This window comes from Carettochelys insculpta, chromosome 16, assembly GCF_033958435.1.
Source record: "Carettochelys insculpta isolate YL-2023 chromosome 16, ASM3395843v1, whole genome shotgun sequence".
Taxonomy (NCBI): Eukaryota; Metazoa; Chordata; order Testudines; family Carettochelyidae; genus Carettochelys; species Carettochelys insculpta.
The window spans coordinates 20,972,283-20,996,075 of record NC_134152.1 but is presented as its reverse complement, the minus strand read 5'-3'; the positions used below and the strand labels follow the sequence as shown (position 1 = coordinate 20,996,075).

Sequence of the window (23,793 nt, the reverse complement as noted above, 5' to 3'; positions counted from 1 at the left end):
TGAGGAGACTCCCTCAGGCGGGAGCCCTGTCAAGGTGGGAGAGGGGCTAGGGAAGGCCGTTGCCACGATCCCGCGAGAGGGGGAGCCCGTGGCGCCCAGCTGCAGGACGGGGGAGTGTCCGCGTGCCCCCTGGGGGTGACCCCGCGAGCTCGCCGCTCTCCCATGGTGCCCCGCGGAGGGCGGGCGAGCGGGGCGGCCCCATGGCCCGCGATCCCGGCATGCCGTTCGGCCAGGCAGCAGCAGGCGGAGTCGCTGCCGCCGTCGTCTCCTTCCTCAGTGTGAGACAGCCGCAGCCTGAGCCGCGCGAGTGAGGAGCTGCTGCTGCCGCCGCCGCCCCTGCCCTGCTGCCCGGCCGGCCATGCCCTCTCGGGCAAGGTAATGAGCCGCAGAGCCCCGGGGTCTCGGCTGAGCGGCTTCGGCACCAGGCAGCACTATCACCCGCGGAGCTGGAATGACTGGCAACCCAGGTGGGCTGGGCTCGGCTCGGGAAGGGGGAGGCACGGCCTAGGCGGCCGCGGGGGCGGAGGAGCGTGTGTGTGGGAGAGGGAGAGTCCAGCCTGCGCCCGCTGTGCTGGGCCCTGCTGAGATGGGCGGGGAAGGGGTGCGGGAGAGGAAAACCCCGGCTCTGCGTAGGCAGGCCCAGCTTCCTGACTGCTGGGGCCTAGAGGGAGCTGGGGCGGGAGTGGCACCCCTCTGCCCCCGCTTTTGGGGCCTAGAAGGAGATGGGGGGCCGGAGTGACCCACCCCCCCATGACTCTTTTGGGGCCCTATCGGGAGATGGGTCAGATGAGCTCATCTGCCAGCTTCCTGGGGCCTATCGACGGATGGGGGTGACACGTCTCCACGCTTGGGGGGTGTACAGGGCAATGGAGGTGGCAGAGTGACCCACTCTCGGACTCTGGGGGGTCTGTAGGGAGATATGGGGGTGGGTGTGAGAGTGATCCACTCCTGGGTTCTCGGGGGCCTACTGAGAGATATGGGAAGTGGGGTGGAGTGAACTAGACCCCAACTCTGATGTGACTTAGGCAGGTGGGGGATGAAATGCCAGGCCATTTCTGGTGTAAAGGGGGGGGGGTCACTCTGCTAATCTAGATACCTGTCATGGATTTTGCTGTGACTTGAAAAGAGTTGTGGTAGGATGCATAGACAGTGGACAGTATTTCCTGCTATATAAACAATTCCTTATTTGTTTGTGGGAAGAAGAACAAAATGTTTTTGCATCATACAACATGCAACTTTGTAGGACTTTAGATTGGTTGAGTTTGTAATGATTTTGCCCAGGCTGTCCTTCCACTTTCAGGGCTTTTTCTGACTAATTTATAGTTTATAATGATTTTCAGACATTTCAGTTCAGCTGTTGACGGTCCCCTTTCCAGTATTTCAAGTAGTAACTTTGCTGCTCAGAGACTTACTTTATAGTAGGAAACACTTGCGTTGTAAATAGTTGTTTTGAATTGCTTATATGGTAACAGAATGTATGCAAAACTTCAGTAAGTGCATTTCTATTCTTCTTGTTTTTATTTGTAAGTTAATTGAAGGAGAGTGGAGCCTGTGAACATACTTCAGGTCTTTTGAGGATTTAAAAAAGACACACACAACACAATTTGTTCTTTAATCAGGAAAAAGTATGCTAGAGTTGTAAGTAAATTAATGGGATGTTCATATGTCATGTGTTTCAGTTATTACATGTCAGTTACATATTTTGTACAGCAGCTTTTCTGACCAATAAAGTATTGGTGCAGGTTGAACCTCTCTAGTCTGGCAACAGTCATATAGCTCCCTTGGGACCTGACCAGAACCTAATGAGAGAATTTGCTGGACCATGGGAGGTGAGTATTGTTCAGTAGCATTGTCAATAATACCACTGCTTTCTTGGCTCTTAGAAGACATTTAGAGGTAAATTGCAGCAACACCACAGAACACTGAGCCAGGACTGGTGATTGTAAACAGACTTGATGGGATCTCGGGAAACTTGGCCATACCCGTGATGATTGGTTACCCAGCTAAAGAAAATCTTGCCAGATTATGGAGGTTGCTGGATGAGTGTGCCAGATTAGAGAGGTTCAATTTGCAGTTACCTTTAATTCAAGTATTGAAAGTGTGTTTGTATTTGATCTATTTCCAACACACACAGCCACACAGTTGCTAAATCACTTTAGTTTACTATAAAGTTGTAGAACTGTTGTAATTTGGCCTGAAGTATCTAAGTACTTTGACTTCATTATTGTTTTTATGTCAGACTTTTTTTGGGGGTGGGAGGTTGGGGTGAGGTCTTTGTTTGAATGTCACTAAGACATAAACTGGCAGACTGAGGGATTGTATTTCTAAAGTTTGTCAGTGTCATATAGTTTATGAAACTTAAGGGATTGTCATTGGAAGGGAGATTGAAAGAAAGTGGAAGTAGATCCTGTTATTGTATGGGTGTAACCTTAGTTTCATATATGTGAAAGAAGCAAACTTTCATTTTGACAGAGTAGGCAATGCTGCACATGCTATAGATGCTAAGTGTGCAAAAAGGATGCAACATTTAAATTATCACGTGGCCACACCTCACTAAATTCTGCTCTCTCTAATTATTGAGTTATACTTGATTTGCAAATTTCTAACTTTTAAATTAGCAACCATCGTTACGTCCTGTTGTGGCTATAGTCTTGTACCGTACTTCCCTAAGTTATTATCTGCATAGTGGGGTTCAGGTTCCTGGAATCCATGTTTGATGTCAAATACTTTTAATCTCTTGACTCATATTATTCTCCATAAGGGAAAGGACTGGATGTACAGTTTGTGTACCTGCTGATATGGTGATAGTTGTGATAATGGGCTCCTGATAAAACATGTTAATTTGCCACAAGTCCCATCTTATTTTCAGCATAGAAAATGTGCTTTACAGAAGCTGAAGCCCTTCTATGCTAGGAAATTGACACTGCAGAAAGCCATTGAGCTGGAGGAGGTGAAAATGGTTTAGCTGCTGGCACAGTAAGAACAAAACTGTATTCAACACTATTACAGAAAGGGTGATTGAGGGAGATGAGCCATTGACAAGTGAGTTCCTAATGTGGATGGGTCCTGATTCTCTGCATCTAGGGCAGAGGAGAGCAAATGTTTTACATCGGGGCCCACTTTTCATCCCTGCAATTAGCAAGCCCCCTCTCTCCACCTGTCTAATGTAATCCAAACTGAGGGAAACTTTGGTTGTGTTCATCTGAAAAAAACCTGTTTCTCCATGTGTAAGAAAATAAGTATGTAGAATGTAAAAACTTTATTAATTGGTGTATAAATGTGAATACATATACATAAAAACAGTAACATAGTTCAACATTTTTAATAAGGTGGATGAGCCTGACACATAGCAGCCAATAGTGCTGTGCTTCAACTTAAGAAATTTCATGTTCTGCCCTCCTGCAGAGGCGGCTCATCTCCCAGTTTGCTCACCCATGATCGAAAGGATCATGAAACTGGAGTATACGTAAAAGACTAAGCAAGGTCTGTAGTTGTCTTTGGGAGCAACCTGAACTTAACAGCATGTAGCTTTACTCTTTAGTTTATCTACCTATATCAACCAGCAGTAGTAGTTAGTCTCTTCCACTCCTACATCTTGGAACATAGGCCATTGGCAGCCATTCGCCAGTGTCCCCTGTCCTGGGCAATCAGCTCTCCCCCCACTCCCCTTGTAAAATATGCATTATAAGAGTTGTGAATTAATTTTACTATATATGTTATGCCTAAAAGTGTTGTCATATTAAAAAGATTACTTTGACCACATGAATTCACATTTGCTTAGTTGTCTACAGTCAAAACAAACAAACAAACCAAAAACAAAAAATAAACCCACTGTGCAAAGGTATATTGTCAACCAATTAAAAAATTCTTAGTTTCCTAAAATAGCATGGTCTGGTTTCTTTTTCCTTTCCTTTCCTTTTTTTTTTTTTCTTTTTTTGCTTCCTTATTTTATATGTAGAACGCTCTTTTGGATACCACCACAAAATATACTCAGACCTCTCTTTCTTGTCTGATCTCCTCATTTCTCTTTTCTGTGTGTATACCTGTCAGCTGCTTACTACTTGTTCAGTTGTAAAGCTGTTGCAAGAAGCTGTTTACCACTAACCAGAAGCAGCAGTAGAAGGTTGTGTGCGAGCACCAAAACTGCAAAAATTCTGTCAAGTTTCCAATGAAAGAAAATGAACTTTTTTCACTAATATTTTATGGCTGATAGTGTGCACACCACTTTCAAATAAAAATAGTATTTTTGAAGTTAACTATACCCCTTCATATATCGTACTTTTGAAGCTTAATTATTTGTAGAAGTGACAAGATGAAATCTGAACTAAATCATCAGAATTAAAACACCCTGAACTTTGAGGTATGAAAAAATCTGATTCTGAATTTTGCAGCTCTGATCCATCTGTAGGAAAGTCAAGTTGGCGAAGCAGAGTTTGAATTTTATACCCATGTGAAAGAAGCACTATGTGTCAAATGTGCATGGGCTGGTCTACTTGCAGTTTTTGTAACACTATGTATTGGATGGCAGTAAGCTGTATGATTAAGGGTTTTACTGTAGGTAATGTTTCAAGTAGGTAATAAAGGTACATTTAAGAAGATAAAAGATGGGGCATCTGGGGTTTGAGGGTAGGTTAATATACAGAGGGTTAAATAAAACAGAATTTAAGAGACTGGGGGTGTAGCCTGCCTCATCCCAGATACAAATGGGGGGTATTCAACATATGAGTCTCCAGGTGTACACAAGGGTGTCACCTTGTCCCTCATCATCTAAGTCCAGGTGGTATTTAAATATGAGTCCATAAATATCCAGGTGAGGCACCATCCATAAGGCAAAAAAGAGTCCCAGTCTGTAATAAAGATAACAAGTTCATGGGTAGAATCATGGGCTCTGTCTTCTGTCCTCCTCTGCCCTATGCATGATCTTAGCCATAAAACCAAGAAGCAATAAAGCTAATTTTTTCCTGAATAACTCCATCCATACTGGGGTGGGACGTTGTAGTGGTTTAACTATATCTATTCCTAAGTAGATACACTGTGCATGAACAACACCTGTGTATATGTGGCAGAAGTTTGATCAATAGACTTGATCAGATGTAGACCCTTAATTGCTACCTTACTGAACTTCTGCCTTCTTAGTTTCCCTTTCAGCTTTCTGCTTCCTTTCATTTGGCTTCTGGAAATAGGAAAAAAACATCACTATGTAAATCCTGTAGTTTGTCTCCTATTAACCTTTAGCATTGGGCTGAATTAACTGTGCAGCTCACAGTACTTCTTCATGTTGATAGGACAGCAGACTGCAACACAGTAGTGTTAAGCAAATTGATGTTTACTGGTGCCGCATAATGACAAGGACTGGAGCTGTGATGTCAAAATTCACCTTTTCAGGCCAGGGCAAAGAAAGAGCAGATGGGTTTTTAAAAGGCCTGCTCCTCTAACCAGGAATTACTTCTGAAATAGCTGCTCTTCTCTTTACAAACAGAAAAAGACTATGTGGTAGTCAGGTATGTATATGGATAAGTAAGAAACAAAAGCTCTGACTGGTTAACTTCCCAAACTGCTCTGACAGAAACAAATGTAATTCTGGAATTTATCCTCATGCAATATAAGTTAGTGTTTTTAAATCATTACCACCACCACGGCACCTAGAACCCTTGGTCATGAATTAGGATTTGCCTATGGTAGGTGCTCTACAAGTACAGAACAAAAATATGGTCTCTGATCTCAAAGTACTTAAAGTTTATGTATTGGGCCTGGGCTGCATTAGAAAATAGTGGATCAGAAAATCCACACTCTTGAGTGCTGTAGTTAAGCTGACCTAACACTCAGTATAAGCAGCACAAGGTCAATGGTAGAATTCTTACTTCAACCTAGTTACCACTTTCCAGGGAGATAGATTGTCCACTCTGATGAGACAACCCCTGCAACTGGTGTAAGTAGTGTCAGTCTATACTGAAATGCTGCAGTGTCAGTGGAAATGTGCACACACCAGAGAGATGTAGCTGTGCTCATGCAAGTTTTGAATGTAGACCAGTCAAGAGAGAATAATCTTTGCAATAGTATTCTGAATGGGTGAAAGTGGTACAAGACTGCATTTTGTGAAGAGAGGGGAAAAAAAGGCACTTAAAATAGTTGAGATGTCAGATGAAAGCCCACATAAGAGTTTTTAGCTGTGTGAATGAATAGACAAAGCTGTATGTTGGATGTTATGCAGAAAGAATTGGCGAGATTTATGCGTAGACTTGCTTTGAGGACCTAGGGAGAGATCCAAGATGACAACATGCAGCTAACAGGCGTAAATGACAGGTAGGAAGGTGATGTCATCCACTGTGATTGAGAATGGGTGTAGTAGGGAGGGTTTGATAGAAAAGATTAACAGCTCTGCTGTATCTTATTTGAGCTGACAGGCAGATACAAGATGTCAGTTTGTCTGGGATTTTAGTTTGAACAGAAGGAGATATATCTGGTGAGAAAAGGTAGATTTTTGAGCATAAATATGGTCATTCAATTTGTCTTTTTGATGGTGTTTTGTAGAGAGAAAGTGTAGAGAGAAATGGTAAGGGGCCGAGTACAAAATGCTCTTGAACCCCCACAGAAAGTTGTGTGCGTGATGGAGAGGTTTTACTGAAAGACATGCTGAAGTACCAGTTAAAGAACGATAGGAGGAAAACCAAGAGAAGGTAGGGTTTCTAGAAAAACTTGGTTTACCATATGGAAAACCCCTGCTTTACATGATTTTGTATTAATGCAAATGTCAAAATCCTGGGCTCAGTTGAGGGAAGTGGGTGGCTGGAGCCTGGGGGGCATAGAGAGCTTGGAAACTGACCAGGTGCTGCATAAGTTGGGGGGAGGGGACCTGTTCCCTGCTCCTCTGAGCCCCTGAGAGCCTGGAGCCAGGCACAGCAGTGCCTGATCAATTTCCAGGCTCCTGCTCAGCCCTGGGGAGCTGGGAAACTGACCAGGCACTGCAGCACCTGGCTCCTGGGTGTCAGGGTGGAAGGGAGGTGAGATGGGGAGAAAGCCCTTGAGCCCACTGGGAGCGAGTTGCAGCAGTGCCTGGTCAGTTTCCCAGTTACCCACAGCTGAGTGGGAGCCTGGAAAGTGACCAGGTGCTGCTGCGCCTTGCTCCTTTCCCAGGGGCTCGGAGGAGGAGGGAGGGGTCCCCCTCCCCCAAATTATGCAAAATTTGAGTTACGGGGGGTTGTGAGGAACGCAACCCCCGTGTAACTCGGGGGGGGTTAGTGTATTGAAAGTGGCTGACAGTTTGACAAGAGTGAGGATGGAACGCTGTTTCTAAACTTTGATTAGGAAGAGGTTGGAGATTTTGGCGAATATGATTTCACTGGAGTGCAAGGGACAGAAGCCAAATTGGAGAGGATCCAGGATGGAACTGGAGAAAAGGAAATGGTTGTAAACAAAATGTTCAGTGAACTTACAAAAATGATTCAGCACACTTATTGACAATTTGCTTACTTTCATTGTTTTACCATATTATAAATCATAAATATTGTATTTACATTTCAGTGTATTGTATACAGGCTAGTATAAACATTTCATTATATGAAATTTTAGCTTGTATGTGCTTTATTAGTGCTTTTAATATAGTCTGTAAAACTAGGCAAATATCTAGATGAGATGATATGTCCCCTGGAAGATGTTTGTGTACCCCCAAGGGTGCATGTACCCTAGCGATACACATTTCATTTCCTTTTCAGCTGTGGAAAATGGATTTCAAGACTTTGTTCTAAAGTACAGAACTTTTTAGCTAATTATCTCAAAGCCTGAAACTTGTATAGAGATAATGCAAGCATGTGGTGTAGTGTACAGAGCATTATCAGCACAACTCCATTTAATGTGGACACACCCTACAGGTTGAACCTCTCTAATCTGGCACCCTCCTGACCTCACCAGTGCTGGGCTAGAGAATTTGCTGGACCATGGGAGACCACATTTTCTAGCAGCATTACCTACATTTCCACTGCTTACTGGTCTTTTAGAAGACATGTAGGGGTAAATTTACAGCTAAATAACAGCACAGAACACTGAAAGCTGAGAGCAAACTTTTTGGGACCACAGGAAACATGGCCACACCCATGATAATTGGTCATCCAGCTAACTAAAATCATGGCAGATTATGGAGTTTGCCAGATGAGAGGGTTTTGAATTAGAGAGGTTCAACCTGTATTGCCTTTTTGGTGCCAGGTTGCACTGAAAAGATAATTTCTGGGAGTAAAAATTACATTTTATCAGATTCCTATTCCATTCAGAATGAATAGATTTTAAAAAGTTCAAATATCTTTTCAAATTCAGCCAGTTTTAATGTTGTGTTGGAGATTGTTTTGATGTTATGATGGGAGCAATAAGGCTTGATGAGTAAAATAAAGATAGAAAGTGAGGTAGTGGAGTAGCTGTGATCACCATTAAAAAAATCTTTGTAAGAGAGCTAATTGATTAAACTGTTGGGTAAAGGGGCAGGTGGCTGGGCTGGAACGCCCCCCTAGACTGCCTGTAGGTGGCAGGAAGCACTGGGTGTGGTGGGGCTCCCCCTGGAGGCTGGCCAGCCCCTGGGGGTCCTACTAAACAGACTGCAGGACCGAGGAGGCTGCTAGATGCCAGGTTTAGCCCCCGAAGCTTTGTCCCTCCAGACCAGTCTGTTACTTAAACACACATTTTTGAATAATGCAGGGAATGCTAAGAGTTGCTTTTTGCATAAATTTCATAGTCCAAAGTTGCTTCAGTGTGAAAAGTCGAACAGAGCACTACAGATCATAGTAACCAGTTGAATTGTTATGTCTATTTTCAGGAGACCAATAACTAGTATTGAAGGGCCCTTTTGTGCCTGCTGAGAGAGGATTGGAAGTTGATGGTTGTTTGAAATGGGCTCCATGATTGCAAATGAAAGAAGCACGCTTTCTTTAAAGACGTCATAATGCTTGCTTGAGAGAGAGGCATGGGACAAAACAGCTTTATTTAAGCAAAATGACACTTCCCCTTCTGCAGTTGGACTGTTATGCCAGATTGCCCAGCATCTCTTCATTCTGTTAAGTTTGCAAGACTGTTGCCAAACACAGAACCAGTGTAGTACATACTTCTCAAAGCATCTGCAGGTTTTCAGACCATGTAGGCCATGTAGAAACCACAGTACAAAGATTTTTAAACTTTTTTTTTTTTTAAAAAGAGGGCAAAATGTCAGGAAGTGATGTTAGTCAAGAACATACCAATGTAAATTCCCACAGTTTAAATGTGCAAAGCCAATGCTTAACTGAACTGACTTTTGTTAATTTCTGTTTTGACCATAGGAGGGGTATAGTGTACTGTACTGGAATGCTGTGCTTATCAGAAAAGGAACCTTATTATTTATCTTCAGGGTGTTTAAGCTCAAAGCAATTGAAAACCTGCTTCTTTGTTACATTGGGTAGCTGAGGTGGCAGAGACTCTGTATAGGACATTCTCCATCTTTGGCATGAACTAGAAATTTCTGCAGTTTATCCAGGAGGGAGAAGATATGCATGGGGCATTTAAGTCAGTGATGAGCAACCTGTGTCCCATCACGGTAACCTGATTGCAGGCTGCCGGATATTTTGTTGACGTTGACTGTAGGCACTGCTCTCTTGCGCTTACAATGGCTGTTTCTCATCCTTTCCCAGCCAAAAGGAGCTGTGGGGACAGCATCTCCAGGTGAAAGTGCCACAAGGACGTGCTGCCGACTGCTTCCTGCAGCTCCCATTGTCTGGGAATGGCAAACCACAGCCACTTGGAGATGTGTGCTGTGGGGTGGGGGGAGGGCGGGAGGGGGACAATGGCAGTGTGGTGCTTAAGGATGGTTAACATGGGCAAAATGTCTTGCAGTCCACAATCAGTTGACCCTGAAGGTTGCCCATCACTGATCTAAGTGGAGTTGGAGTAGAATATGGATACATATGGCACAACATTTCTTGGAATGGGGAGGAAAGAGGTAATAGATAATGGGCTTCATCTTCTGTTTAACACTGTACAATATGTTGTAGTGTTGCCTGTAGTCCAGATGTTTGGGAGTCTATTGCACAGTCTCCACTTAGCTATTATGAGCAAAATCTTTTACTCAGACTTTAAATGCTGGCCCAAATCCTGTTCCTAAGGGAATTCTGTAGCTTACCCCACAGGAAAAAGTCATGTCACGTGCCTGTCAAAATAATCGAATTTTTTTGAGTGCAGTAACTCAGGAGCTTTACATGACTAAAGAAAACAACTTTTTTCTGTATTCAGAGAGGTTTTTATTGTGGAGTTGTAAACATCTGTTTTTATTGCAATATGGAAGTATTAATTGGGACACTTGATTCTTTAGGCTGGGCACAAAATTGTAATCCCAAGTAGGCATTGGATAATTCATAAAATAGATATTTTATTTTTAAAAATCCACAGTAATGGATTTAATAGCTTTTCACCTGCAAAAGTGACTGACAAACACAAGCACTCAGTATCAGAGATGAAGCAGGTCTTTGCCCACGAAAGCTTATGCTCCAAAATATCTGTTAGTCTATTAGGTGCCACAAGACTTCTTGTTGTTCTCACTAGCACTCCGGTTTGCTCCCCTGGTGTGTAGATCAGGAAGCTGATCTTTGAACTTATCAGGTGTTTAAGAAATGGTTGAAGAAATAGGCCTTTCTGTACTTCTTGATTTGGTAACACTTTTGCCTGAAAAGTGTGTCTGATTCCACTGTTTTCAAATTTGCCTCATGACTTTTACCTCAGTGACTTCTTTTGTTTTGTTTTTATTGGAAGAATAGTGAGGATTTAGTATTTTCTCATAAGATTTTTTGGAGTTTATAGTAATTTTAGTGATTTATTAAATATATAAAGAAAGCTCATATTGAGGATGGTAGATGTTTAGGGCTTGCTGGACAGCCTCTGAATAATTTTTGGTAAAGTAAACTAAGTATCATTCAGAGTGTTGTATAAAAATAATTTTTGTTGCATTTAACTTTTTTGGGGTTAACCTAAAACCTGCAGTGTTGCTTATAAGGAAGCATTTAAAAGAATCCGGTGTTAATTAGATTAAGGTATTGGACTTGGGTATGCAAAACTAATACCTTTAGAATATTAAATAAAGGTACAGCATTCAAAGTCAAATTCACGTGATACACATGTGAGAAAAGGAAAATTGAGGTTTTGGTTTATTACATCCTTATTTCTTTAATTATAAACATATTTAACATATCCAAGTATATCCAACAACCTTGACAGTAATGCACCTTTCCAGTCTTTTCGACTTTCTTGTTATGTTGTTACTTTGTGTGCTCTAAATAAGTTTCTAATGTTAAACTTGCTGCTATACTTCTGCACTATGCTTGAGAGACGGTTTTGTTGCTGACGAAAATTTGGTAAAAATTCATATTCTTCAGTTATTTTGAAGCATATTAGTATGATAGTCTTACTATGAGTTGGTTTTTATAATATCTGGTTCTGAGATATCATATCGCAAAGGAATTGCCTGACAAGTCATTTGTTTAAAAAAGTTTGCAACTTTTACTTTGCGGCATTAATTCTCCCATAGTCACTTTCCCTTTAAGTCTCATCTCAGTATTAAGCAGCTCATCACAAACAGTATACCTACTCAAGGAGAGGAATTAACTTAGAGCAGATTTACGTTTCTCTAGTGAATTACATGGAGTTTGTTCCTGGCTAGTTGGATGGGGGAGGAGGATCAGTCCGCTTCTCTCTCCTTGTTCATCCCTTCTTTCTTTCCAAACGTCAGATTGATCAAGGTTTAACGTTCCATTCAGTCATACAGTCCAGCCAAGTCCACTTGATCTGGTACTTCTTGCGGCAGGGCATTGATGTGATAAGAACACGTTACCTTTGTGTTCTATTACTACGGTTACTCAGCTTGGATTCCAGGCACGAATTTAAGGTCCTTGCTTCTTTTAAAAATAGTTATAGTGGAACCTTATTTTTTGTTTTAAGAAAATTATTCAGTTGTTTAAAAATGTGAGTTGTGTTCATATATGTGAATCCCTCTGTTAGTATACTCTTACAGATTAAAAAATTTTCTTTTTGTAGAACTGACAGTGCATCAACTGACCAAGACAGTTTAAAATACCCTGCATCCAGAGACCGGGGCAGTTCTGCCTCCTATGGATTACAACCCTCAAATTCAGCTGTGGTGTCTCGACAAAGACACGATGATATCAGAGTCCACAGTGACATACAGAATGAAGAAAAAGGTATATGGATTGCTATTTCATGTGTAAAACACTAGGGAGTATTAACAAAATCAGCAAACCAATCAAACAAAAAAAAAAACACCCCAAAAACACACCCAGACACGCACCACCAGAACCCTGAAAGGCAGCAGATTTAAAAATGATAGAGGATTGTTTTTACGTAAAGTGTAGTTAATCTGAGGAACTCATTGCAACAAGATACCACTGAGTCTCGCACACAGCAGAATTTTAAAAAATTGAGTATTTTGTTGGGATAATGAGAAAAATCCAGTTACGTTATATAGAATAAAAATAGAAAGCCAAATGTTACTTGACAGATTAGAAAGAAACTTTGAATTGGTCCTGTTCCATAATTGTCTGCTATGGATTCTGGCACCTTCCTGTGAAATACCTGGTACTGGTTGCTCTTGGCAGTAGGTTACTGAACTAACTGGTCCATTAGTCTGATCTGTTATGGGCATCATTATTTTTTCTAGTGATAAAAGTGGATTTAAAGTTTTCTTTTGGGATCTTGTGTGTACTTTGTCACTCACTGTAATTTTGATTAGATTTAGTTTCTTTCTACTTCAGCTTTTAAATAAAATTGTTGTGATAGCTGTGTCCCATTGGAATATTTTGATATTGGTTAGTGAAGCACTTTGTGGTTCTTGGACAAAGTATAAGGTATGTTCCTTTATATATAGTTTAAAGTGACATTGTCTGCTTCAGCTTTATAGATGCTTTATGACTAAGAAAGCTCTAGATTATAAAAGTTTGTTTACACAGCGCAACTGTGTGCACTAGAGTAGTCTGAATTCTTAAACCCACCAGTGTTGTGGATTAACTTCCAAGCGTAGACTCTTGGTGTGTGCTAAAAATTTTTTAGTTGGAAAGAATATGGTTTAGAAAAGTTAATGGTGTACTTTTCTCGAAGTTTTGAAAAACCTGAATGTTGTACCTTTCTCTGTTCATTACTCTACTGTGGAAATGACCAAATACGCTATTTTGGGTAATGAGGTTTGGGAAGTATTTAGGTTTCAGAAGATGTAAAGGACACACACGTCCACATTCTTCTCCACTAAAGGAATTTGCATTTTATGATGACACAAATCCATATTTCTGTCTAGTTTTGGTTTTTGCTCTGGCCTGTGCACTAATGGTGTTTTTGTATATGTCTGCACTATAAACTTCTCTCTATTAAGTCTTCCTGTAAAAGCCCAGGTACTTGTGGCTGTTTTGTGTATGAATTAGGATGTGTACTTTTAAGCTGATCACAGTAAGTTATGTTTTGTCTAGGACTCTGTGGACATAGGATGGCCTTTGGTGGAATGTTTCAATCCTGTAACGAGATTTGAGAGGTTACGTACACTAGTCTCCTCCTCCTGCTCACCCCCACCCTCCATATCCTATTCATCCTTACCTGGATAACAATACAGATATTTTGAAAGAGGATATTTGAAAGTGGCTTCAATTTGGTTTGAATTCAGATGTTTGATGATTTCAATTAAATAAAATACTTGTAGTTTTCATTTTTAGTGTGGTACACTATCCTTTAACCATAAAATCTGTTCTAAACAAAACGTATTGTCAGAATATTAGTCAGACAGGGTATATCTTGTTAAATAAATGTACATTGGTGATAGAGACAAACTTTTTTATTCAGATCTGGAGAAAGTAGTAAATAGAAGGGTGGGACTGCTAAGGAGTTAATCCATGTCCATTCAAGGTGAAGTGGGCAATTAACACCTCAAGGGTATATCTATACTGCCTGTATTAGTGTGCCACAGCAGCAATATGACTTGAGCAGTGTAGTCACACTTCATGGCCCAGGATCATTATCCCAGGGATGATGATAAAAGACCCCACCTTGAGCAAGAGCACAGCTTCTTGTGGTGAAATGCTATCCATGCTGGCACTCTTCAGTGCTAAAATTTTTGTTGCTCAGGTGTGTTTTTTTTTTTCTTTGCACCACTGAATGACTAAAGTTTTAGCACTGAAAATAGTGTAGTCACAGCCCTACAGTCATAGGACAGAGAAGGGTTAGTAGTTTACATGTGGTTGTAATGAGCCATAAATCCAGTGGAGATGTATCTGTCTGCAGGTCTTTACATCTGTTTTTATTTCTCTTAAAACTGCCTTTGCCCAAACAAGGAAACTCTGCCAGAGTGGATTGTTGCTGTATTCATGGCAAAAAGGCCTAGGTGATAGACATGCTTTCTACTTGAGCTGAAAAAATTGCAGAAGTGTTGTAGATCAAATAAAAATAAAAGATTATCCTTTTACTATATTTTTTTCAGGTAATTACACAATATCCTGTTAACAATTTCAGTTGTAAGGATGTTATAGGTCTTGGTACAGAACTTCTATGAGTTCCTGAGGGAAAGTTATAATTTCCATTAACCTCTCAGATGTGCTGCTCTTGGAGTGACGTTTTATAATTGCTGTTTGGGCCCACTGTGTCTCTACTTCACTTCAGTATGATTTGGACTTCAGTTTTTAAAAACATCTCTTTTCCAAGCTACTGCCATGGCTGCTAGATGGCGGTCTGTGTAAAAGTCATATTTATTTTTCATCTTCCTTATTGTTAGGCAGTTAAGCTTGAGGAAATGGCATTGCTAAGAGAGAACCTTTCAACTTTTGATGTTCTAAATTTTTGGCAAGATGGGTTCTTCCCTAATTGACTGTAGTCAGCGCGTCCTAAAGGGAAGAAATATTAAAAGGCTGCCTGTACGGCTTGAAACTTTCTTTGTATGTCTGAGCTTCAAGACTGAGTTCTTATCAGTTAAAGTATCGTGAAGACCCTATTATAGACCAGTGTTTCTTAAATGTTTTGAGACCATGGAACATCAAAAGATTTCTTTTTTTATGCGGAACACCTATGGGAAAAAAAAATTCAGGCTGAAAAACAAAAACACAACCCCCCCCCCGCCCCAAACAGCAACATATATAACAACACCAAAATGAAGTAATTTAGTCAGGTATCATAGCAATTAAGAAGTAGCATTGTATCTGGATTTAATAACAGAAAATATATACAGTCAGTGTACTTTTCCAAATGCTCATGGCACACCTATGAGTTGTGCATGGAACACATTTTAAGAAACACTCCTATAGACATTTTTTTTGCCCTGTAAAAATTGGCAATTGTTGGGAGATGGGCAGAGAAAATCTAGCACACAAAGTGCTGCCGCTAACGTGATGGAGCAGGAGATTGCTTTCATTTGGTATGTAAATTCTCAGAGAACTGGTTCTTTCATGATGGTGATGCCTTTGGTTGTCACCATAGAACAGTATAAACACCCCTGGGCAGTGCAGTACCATGAAGAGGCACTACAGGGCATTGGGAGGGTCATATAGAAGAGATCGTCCTTTCTTCTGGGTTGGCTGGTCAGTAGTAACTCAGCATTTAATTAACATCTAGAGCTTGTATAGCCTGGAAACATGCAGACTTCTATGGAGCATGATCCATTGGGGGAAAAATGTGCTAAATTCTAAAACCTCGTTGAACTAAAACTGGGGTAGGTGAACTATGGCTTGAGAGCCAAATATGGCTCTCTTGTCATTCACAATATACATGTAACTTTTCAAATTAAAATGAAGAAAAAAATAAAAACTTGTAATTACTTGTGTCAAGGTGGTCTTTTTTTGTCTGTTTCACCTTAAAGCAGAGGGGAAAGTAAGGAGTTGTGCCCCAGTTTGCAGTTCAGGCTAGAGCCACCTTTAGTGCTTTGCTGAGAGCAGGCGTAGTGCTGCTCTGTGCAGGAATTGCTGCTTAGGGTGCACTGAGCATGTTGAGATGTAGTGGGCCTGCTCAGGAACTCTCCTGAAGTTGGCCTTTTAGCAGTGGCAGGTCACCTGGGCTCAGGGTGCACCTGCCCGTCTCCCCATTCTCCCCACACCACTGCCCTGACTCCCCCTGCCCTGAGCCTGCACTCTATCCCATACTTATATTTCTTTACAGTTTCTGTCATATTGCAACTCCCCCCATCCCCTCGTGTATGATAGGATAGTAACTGTAAGAAATATGTTGCTGTCCCCCCTGCCTTTAACTGTTCATTTTAATAACCATGCATTCTCTCTACTCATTGGGGGTTGTGCATATGCTCTTTTTATTTGATTGGTGAAGAAATCTTCCCATGACCCATGATGATTAATTTTGTGACCCCCAACAGTAAAAAGAGAGAGAGATAGCAGAGAGTGTTATCCTGCCATCAAGTGCCCGCAATGCCCCTCTACTATGTACATTGGACAAACTGGGCAAACACTTCGCCAAAGAATGAATAGGCACAGAGCAGTCATTAGGAATCTTACTACTCATAAACCTGTCATTGAGCATTTCAGTGGGGTGGGCCATTCTATCAAAGACCTGAGAATATGCGTCCTATATATATAGACTTTAACAGCAGATTACAAAGGGAGATGTGTGAACTTCAGTTCATGCTCAAATTCAATACATTTAGTATCTTCCCCCTGCCCACTTCAGGTTCATGTATCTGATTTATCAGTTTTTATTTCTTTGGACCTCTGTGCTAGAGAACAGTATGTACTGGAAATGCTATTGAGCTGTCCCAGGAAAGCTTCTCACCTAATAAATTATTTTGTTATCTTTAAAGTGCTACATGACTGCTGGTTTGTTTTATTAAGAGAGAGAGAGAGAAGTGATCAAAAAAATAAGCTGGGAGCTTGAACTCTGCAAATTTTGTGGGCTCATCATTATTGAAGAGGGGAAGCCTTGCAGCGATGGGGCTTACATGAAGAGATGCATGCTAAAAATTGGTCATGAACTATTTGCTGAGTTTCACAACAAGGACAGAATCTTACGCAAAATTCAAGACATACCATTACTGGCAAAAACAGGAAAAAATGCAAAATTTGAGTATGGCTACTTACTTTTCATTTGCTTTGGATGAGACAACCAACATATGTGATAATCGGTTGTGTTTTTTGGGATGCTGTATTTGACAAAATGCTGTGCATGAAGAAATGTTATATTATCCAGGAAAAAATCAAACAAGGGGCAAAGACATCCTTAAAAACTGTGATGAGCTTTGTAAATCGGAAAGAAATACAGTTGGATGATCTTGTGTCTTTGTGTACGGACAGTGCACCTAACATGGTCAGCAAACACAGGGAGTTCCTTAATCTTTTGTCAGAACAGCTGAACTGCCTGCTTTTGAACTTTCATCGCACTGTGCTTCAGGAGGCATTTTGTGCACAAACTTGTGGAACCAAACTCTGAAAGGTAATAGGACTAGCCATTTGTATTGTCAGTTGGATTCTTACCTGAGCCCTTAATCACCATCGATTTCAGCCACTGCTTGAAGAATTAGATTTGGAATACCGCGCTCCACTAATGCACAATGTTAGCGGGTTTTCTCATCGCAAAGTTGTCTTGTTTTGCCGCCTGCATTAATGAGCTTAAAAGACATTTGGATCTGAAGGGTGTTAAACATGCAGAGCTTTGGGACTGTGACTGCTTGCTCAAATTTTACTATCTTGTTGATGTTGTTGGTCATTTGAATGAGTTGAACCTCAAGCTACAAGGGCAAGGAAATAGTCTTGACTATGCAGCAGGCAATGCTTGGATTTGAGTCAAAATTGACTGTTTTCATCAAAGATCTCAAGAAGGGCAGACTGGCACATTTCAAAAATTTAGAACTTTTTCATGATTCGTATCAGAAAATCCCAATAATAGCCTTGATTTGCAGTTGCTTGCTGGGTTTGTTTCTGCATTCCTGATAGCACTCAAGTCTCATTGTATTGACTTTCACAAACAGCACGCTGTTTGTCCACATAAAGCGTCCATTGAAGAACTGGATTTGACAGTCATTCTGGGCATCTCAGTCATCGCTTTGGAAATGGAAATAGCACATTTGAAGGAGATGAGTATCTGGGTGGAAAAATTCGTCAAGCTGATTTTTTGATTTAGCATGCCTAGCTCAACTGTGTAGAATTGGCAAATCTGCACAAATGGGCTGACATGAAGAAATTGGAGCATGGTGATATGATTCTGCAAACTTGGAAATAACTTTCTCCATGGTGATATATGTGTCAAGAAGTCAGCTTGGCTTTCCTTTCAATATGTGTTCAGGTTTTCTCTCATCTGAATGGCATCAAAAGTAATTTGCACTCAAGATTGACACAAGAGAATGTGTGCATGAAGCCGAATTTGACCAGTTACGATGTCGAAGAAATGTGTGAAGAGGTGGAACAGAAGCCTCATTAAATAAAGTCAGTGAATGCAATGTTTCATTTATGCTGTTGTTAATCATCATGTCTTATCAGTAATACTGCTGTGTTTTCAGTCATGCAAATAGGCATTCTGGTACTCTCTCTTTGTTGACCACTTGTTCTTAATTTTGATGTAGTATGGCTCTTTGGTTTGAAAAGGTTGCTGACCCCTGAACTAAGGCAATGACAACTTTTTAGATTCTGTTTTACCGTTAATGGAAGTGTTCCCAGATGAAGTATGTGGTTCTCAGACTTTTTTTTTATTGGTGACGCTTTTTACACCACAAGCTGATGAGTGTGACCCCTGCTGTTATAAAAAATGAATGTGAAACAGTGTTTGGGGACAGAGGCTCGCAACTTGTGACCTCCCCACCCCAATGGTTTTGTGACACCCAATTTGAGAATCTCTAGAATAGACTTTCTTCCATATTTTTTTTTCCAAATAATGCACTTGGTAGTATAGTAGATACGAGTGAGGATATTAATTGAGACATACTTAAAAAGAACATTTCCAATTTGAAACATTGCCTTTCTGTTTGGAATTTAACTGGCCATTGTTCCAAATAACCCTGAAACTGGAAAACTTCTCAAGTCTGTTTGATCACTATTTCCCAGAGTTTATAAGATAATGCATGTTAATAGTAGCTTTGAAATTAGAGTTAAAAAATTGCAAGTGTCCCTTTATTCTGAAAAGTGATCCAGAAACTTAAGTGATGTGATGGAGTGGGGGGGGGTGCATGTGTGAGTCAGGCTGGATGTCTGAGGCAAGCAGCAGCTCCCAGTGGCTAAGGATGACCCTAGGGCTACAACTGGCAGATAACACCTCTGCCTAAACAAAGAGCAGGGAGGAGCTGAGCTGGGTTTTGAATCGGGGGCGGCAGTTAGAGGCGAGGAAAAGGGAGAGCTGGAAGGCAGCCAGCCTGAGGAGGGGGAAAGCTACACCCCAGAGGGACACCCCTCGGGGTCTTCCCCCCAGGACAGGTTGGAAGGACTGTCTCTGGCGGCTATGCTGTTGCTTCTGTGAGAAACTGGACATCTGTTGCCTAATAAACCTGCTGTTGTGCCTGCTGAGTGAGAGTCTCTCCTGCCAGCGGACGGGGTGCAGTGCAGGGGGACCCCTGAACCCCATCCCACTTTAAGTGCTTAGCCAAGCATTTGTGATCATAATTCTCTAAAATCAAGCCAAATAACACATTAAAAATCTTCCAGTTTTCATTATGAATTTATCTGAAATACTTTCTTATATAGGTATAACATGATACTAAACAGGCAAGTCGGTAATCTTCTGATTTCAAACCAATTTTTTCCCCAGGTGGCTACAATGTCAATGGAGGATCTGGGGAAAATACTTATGGTCGGAAGTCGTTGGGGCAAGAGCTGAGAGTGAACAATGTAACCAACCCTGATTTTACCAGTGTTCAGCATGGGAATCGTGCTTTAGCCACAAAAGACATGAGGAAATCACAGGGTGAGAATTGTGTTTAAAGGAAGAATTATTATTATTATTATTATTTTTTTTTTTTTTTTTGGACCAACCTTGGTTGTGTATTTAATGAGTGAAGTGAATGGAAGTCTTTTTGACTAGATATTGTGTATATATTTTTAAATTATTTTGAAATGTAAAGCTAACTTCTAAAGCTAGGCTGTGGATGAGAAACACTTGGGGAAAAATATGATGTTTAAAAACAAATGTTTTGGTTTTGTGGTTACATTGGTAAGAAAAAAAGTGTGTCAAAATATCACTTTGATTTGACAATTCGGTTTATCCTCTAAAGAGGGGATTTTATGCAAGGCTTAGTGAGGGGAATCAGTCATGGGCTGTGCTCCTCCTGGACCAGAGACTTCCTGTGTGAAATTGGATGGCTCTTCAGCCTTATTTTGTATAATGTTTGAAGGGTATTTGCATAAAAATAGGATTTGTGTTACTCAGTTATTCCAACTCTGACTGATAGTAATTAATTAGTGGTTCCTAAAGGCCTCCATCGAAATTGATTGAGCAATTTGTAAAAAAGTATTAACAGACAATCCTTGTGCCAAATATTTTGGTCTACTTTAGAAAAGACAAAAGCTGAGAGAGAAGAAGATCTCCATTTCACAGGTTAAAACTGAGACTGATTTATTCAGATAGACATTTTTGTGGCAGACCTGGGAATTAAACCTAGACCTTCCAAGACCCAATCTAGTTCCTTAACCAGAAGAATGTCTTGATGTTCTGATCTCTTCAAATGAGCTGTAAGCATGTAGATGAATGACTAATAGTTGTCCCTGTCTCTTGTGTCTAGTAATAGAATGTGTGTGTGAGAGAAGAGAGTATTTTTCAGTATTTGCTGACTAATAATATGTATGTTTCCCTTAAGCTCGCTTTATCACTTAATTTGTTTCGTAAAGTGCAAAAGTTAGTCTTCAGAGATGTTATAAGTAGCCATCTGTGCTTGTAGACATATGTTCATATGACCTGTCTTTGGACTCAGCAGTTAAAGGCCTTTTCTTTTAGTTGTGGAGGGTTAATTGATATAACTGATGCTGTAATCTCTTAGCAAGTTATGTTGAAATTTCACATCTCCTTTAAAGCATACAATAATTTTGTTGCAGCAGGATTTTATTTTTAATTTTTTTTCCTGTGACCTGAATGTGGTTTCTTTTCATTTTTTTAAAATATGGAGGATCATAGAATGAGGGGTAGTTAGCACGTTGCAAAAAACTTCTCTATTTTGCAAACTGAAAGCTTTTACAAGTGTTCTGTTTCGCACAACTTCATTAATGTTACTGGGTGTCTGTTTTGTCCTTCTGATGTGGGTTTCAGGCTGTGATTTAGGCTCACCTAACTGCCAGTCTCAGAATTTAATTATGTAATACAGATCATATTTCAAGTAAACAAAATGTTACCTGCTTTTAACAGAATTGTAAACTGGATAACTTTTCATGGAGAAATGAAGTATGTCTGTCTAAAACAGCAATTTTTTTTCTTTTTGACAGTTTCATATTGTATTTTTTTCTATAACAGTACGTTTGGATTTTAATGGAGAAATAAGTGTGTAGCTTCTGCTCTGAAGAGATTATAGACATACAACATGAGACACCAGGAAGCCGAGATGAAGTTTTAACTACTATACAAGTAGTATACAAGTTAAAAGTAGAGAGCCTTCTAGTTTTCTCTATTTTCAGAGCAAATGGATGATAGAAATCCCTTTGTGCAGGTTTAGCACTGCCTTATTCAAGAAGTTTCTAAATTATTTACTAAAAAGCATTATTCTTATTGCTATGGATCTTGGCACCTAACTATGGTATAATTAGTACAGTGTGCATTTCAGAAAAAAATAGTTTCTCTCTGAGGTTCTGGTGACCTGTTGCTGTGCAACTCACCTGCCACAGAAAATGGCAAACAAGGCAAAAGAGAACCTAGGGCAAAACTACTCATCCTGTTTGTCTTCTCTTTTCCAGAGCGGGTCAGAGATTGGTGATTTTCTATTTTCAGAGGAGTCACTGCAGTGCACTTGCATCATGCCTCCTATCTCTGTAGCTCAACCATGTATGGAACATTGGCAGATAATCTCTGCAGAGCAGCTGCCACGTATGTTCAGCAGCCAAAGGCTTCTCAAATTAGAGTGATCTCTTCATGGCTGGGATTTCAGTTCCTAGAGTGGGAACTTCATGGAAGAAATTCCAGCTCTTGCCTGAGCAACACCAGCAGCTAACTGTGGTTCCTTCAAAACCCTTCACTGGATTTATGGTGTGCTTTCCAATTTCTTAAGAAAGTGATATCCAGATAAGCCAAGAGAAACGGGATATTAATTCTATCTACATGGAGGGAGCAGTAATCAGTAAATTTGAGTACAGTGTGCTAGGTTCAAGCAGAAATTACAATGAGAAAGTAACATTCTTTCCATATGGTGACAGATAGCAGAGAGGCAGCCGTGTTAGTCTGCATCTGCAAAAACAAGTCATCCTGTGGCACCTTATAGACTAACAGATATTTTGGAGTGTACGCTTTCGAAGCAGGTCTTTGCCTACAAAAGCTTATGTTCCAAAATATCTGCTAGTCTATAAGGTGCCACAGGACTTCTGTATTCTGTCCACAGGCCTTTGTGAAATTTTTTGAGGTTTTACAAGTGTATAGATGTACTGTCCAGAAACAAGATGTACGTAAGCCTGTGTCAAATGTTTCTTGCCATTTCTCTTTCAGTGCCCAATCAATCATAAGGTAGAAGTTGCTCAGAGTTTTAAGACTCTTAATTAATGGCTGAGGAGGAACGATATTAAATGCCTTCTAATTTTTTTTAAACCAGGCAGAGCACTCTTCCCAATTACAGTAGTACAAGGAGCCTACGTTTACCTTTAAACAGAGGAAGTAAATTTACTGTTCATCTGAACTCCTCCCGCATTCAAGAGAATACCTTCATAGCTGATTGGCTAAGCGAAGAAGGGATGCATTTTATGGCTTGGAGTTGCCATCTCCTGTCTTGGCATTTATAGTAATATTGGCCAGCTTAAGACCTAAGGGCTTCCAAACAAAATTGCACTACTTCTATATTTTATGTGCTAAACTGAAAGAGGGTGCAGTAACCACTTACAATTAGGAGCAAGGAGCTTCTTGTCCATGTTTGTTTTTCTACATAGCCAGAGATCCCACTGAAGATCAGCACAGTCTGTTCCATCATGCAAACCTGATATAGGATACCATGTTTTTTGGAGATCAACAAGTCTCTGGGAAATAATCTGTTTCACACAGGAAGAACCTGTTAGCATAGGAATCAGTGCCATATGGAGATCCTAGCAGTTGGAAGTCAGCTGACTCTTTAGGTCATCTAATTATCCTTTTCCACTAATGTTGATGACTTGCTCATCAAAGAATTATGAATAAATTGTGTGCATGTCTGTTGGCGTTCAAACCCTGGAACAAGGTCAGACAAATCACTCATAATTCACATGTTTGTACAAGTGTGGGATTTGCACCAGTATAGGTAAAGATGAACCCATGTGGAGTTTGTTTCCTCTATCCTTGCTTATCCTCATAGTAATAACAATTTTTCTTGGATCCATATGCTAAGATAGATCTGAAAGCAGGCTCTATAGTTCTGATAGATTAGCAGTTTACTTACCTCATTGCTTTTACCTGTTAAAAGTATTTACTGAAAATTCATTTAGGCTTCTCTGAAGTTTCAGTGTAAATTTTGTTCAGCAAAGTTTTCACCTCTGCACAACCTGACTTGGGAGAGATCTTCAGGAAAATTCACTTCTGTATGTTCTAATTAGGCAAACAGACATCAAATTTAGGCTCTGTTCCCAGACTAAACCAATCTTTTCATAATTCTGTAGTAAAAAAAAAAAAAAAGTGCTAATCTGTTAGTTTGGTCTGGATGACTTAAGCCTGATCAAGACCTCA

General features: G+C 40.5%; 1 protein-coding gene across 2 annotated transcripts in view; it reads left to right on the top strand.

The window, feature by feature from the left end:
• Nucleotides 1–228: 228 nt before the first annotated feature.
• Nucleotides 229–23,793, top strand: part of SMG1 (SMG1 nonsense mediated mRNA decay associated PI3K related kinase) — a 146,764-nt gene continuing 123,199 nt past the window's right edge. For both annotated transcript variants that reach the window (XM_075010976.1, XM_075010974.1), the window contains exons 1-3: nt 229–467; nt 12,037–12,200; nt 19,723–19,878. In XM_075010976.1, the coding sequence (XP_074867077.1) occupies nt 379–467; nt 12,037–12,200; nt 19,723–19,878 (409 nt within the window). In that variant the 5' untranslated portion in view covers nt 229–378. The remainder of the gene's footprint in view (nt 468–12,036; nt 12,201–19,722; nt 19,879–23,793) is intronic.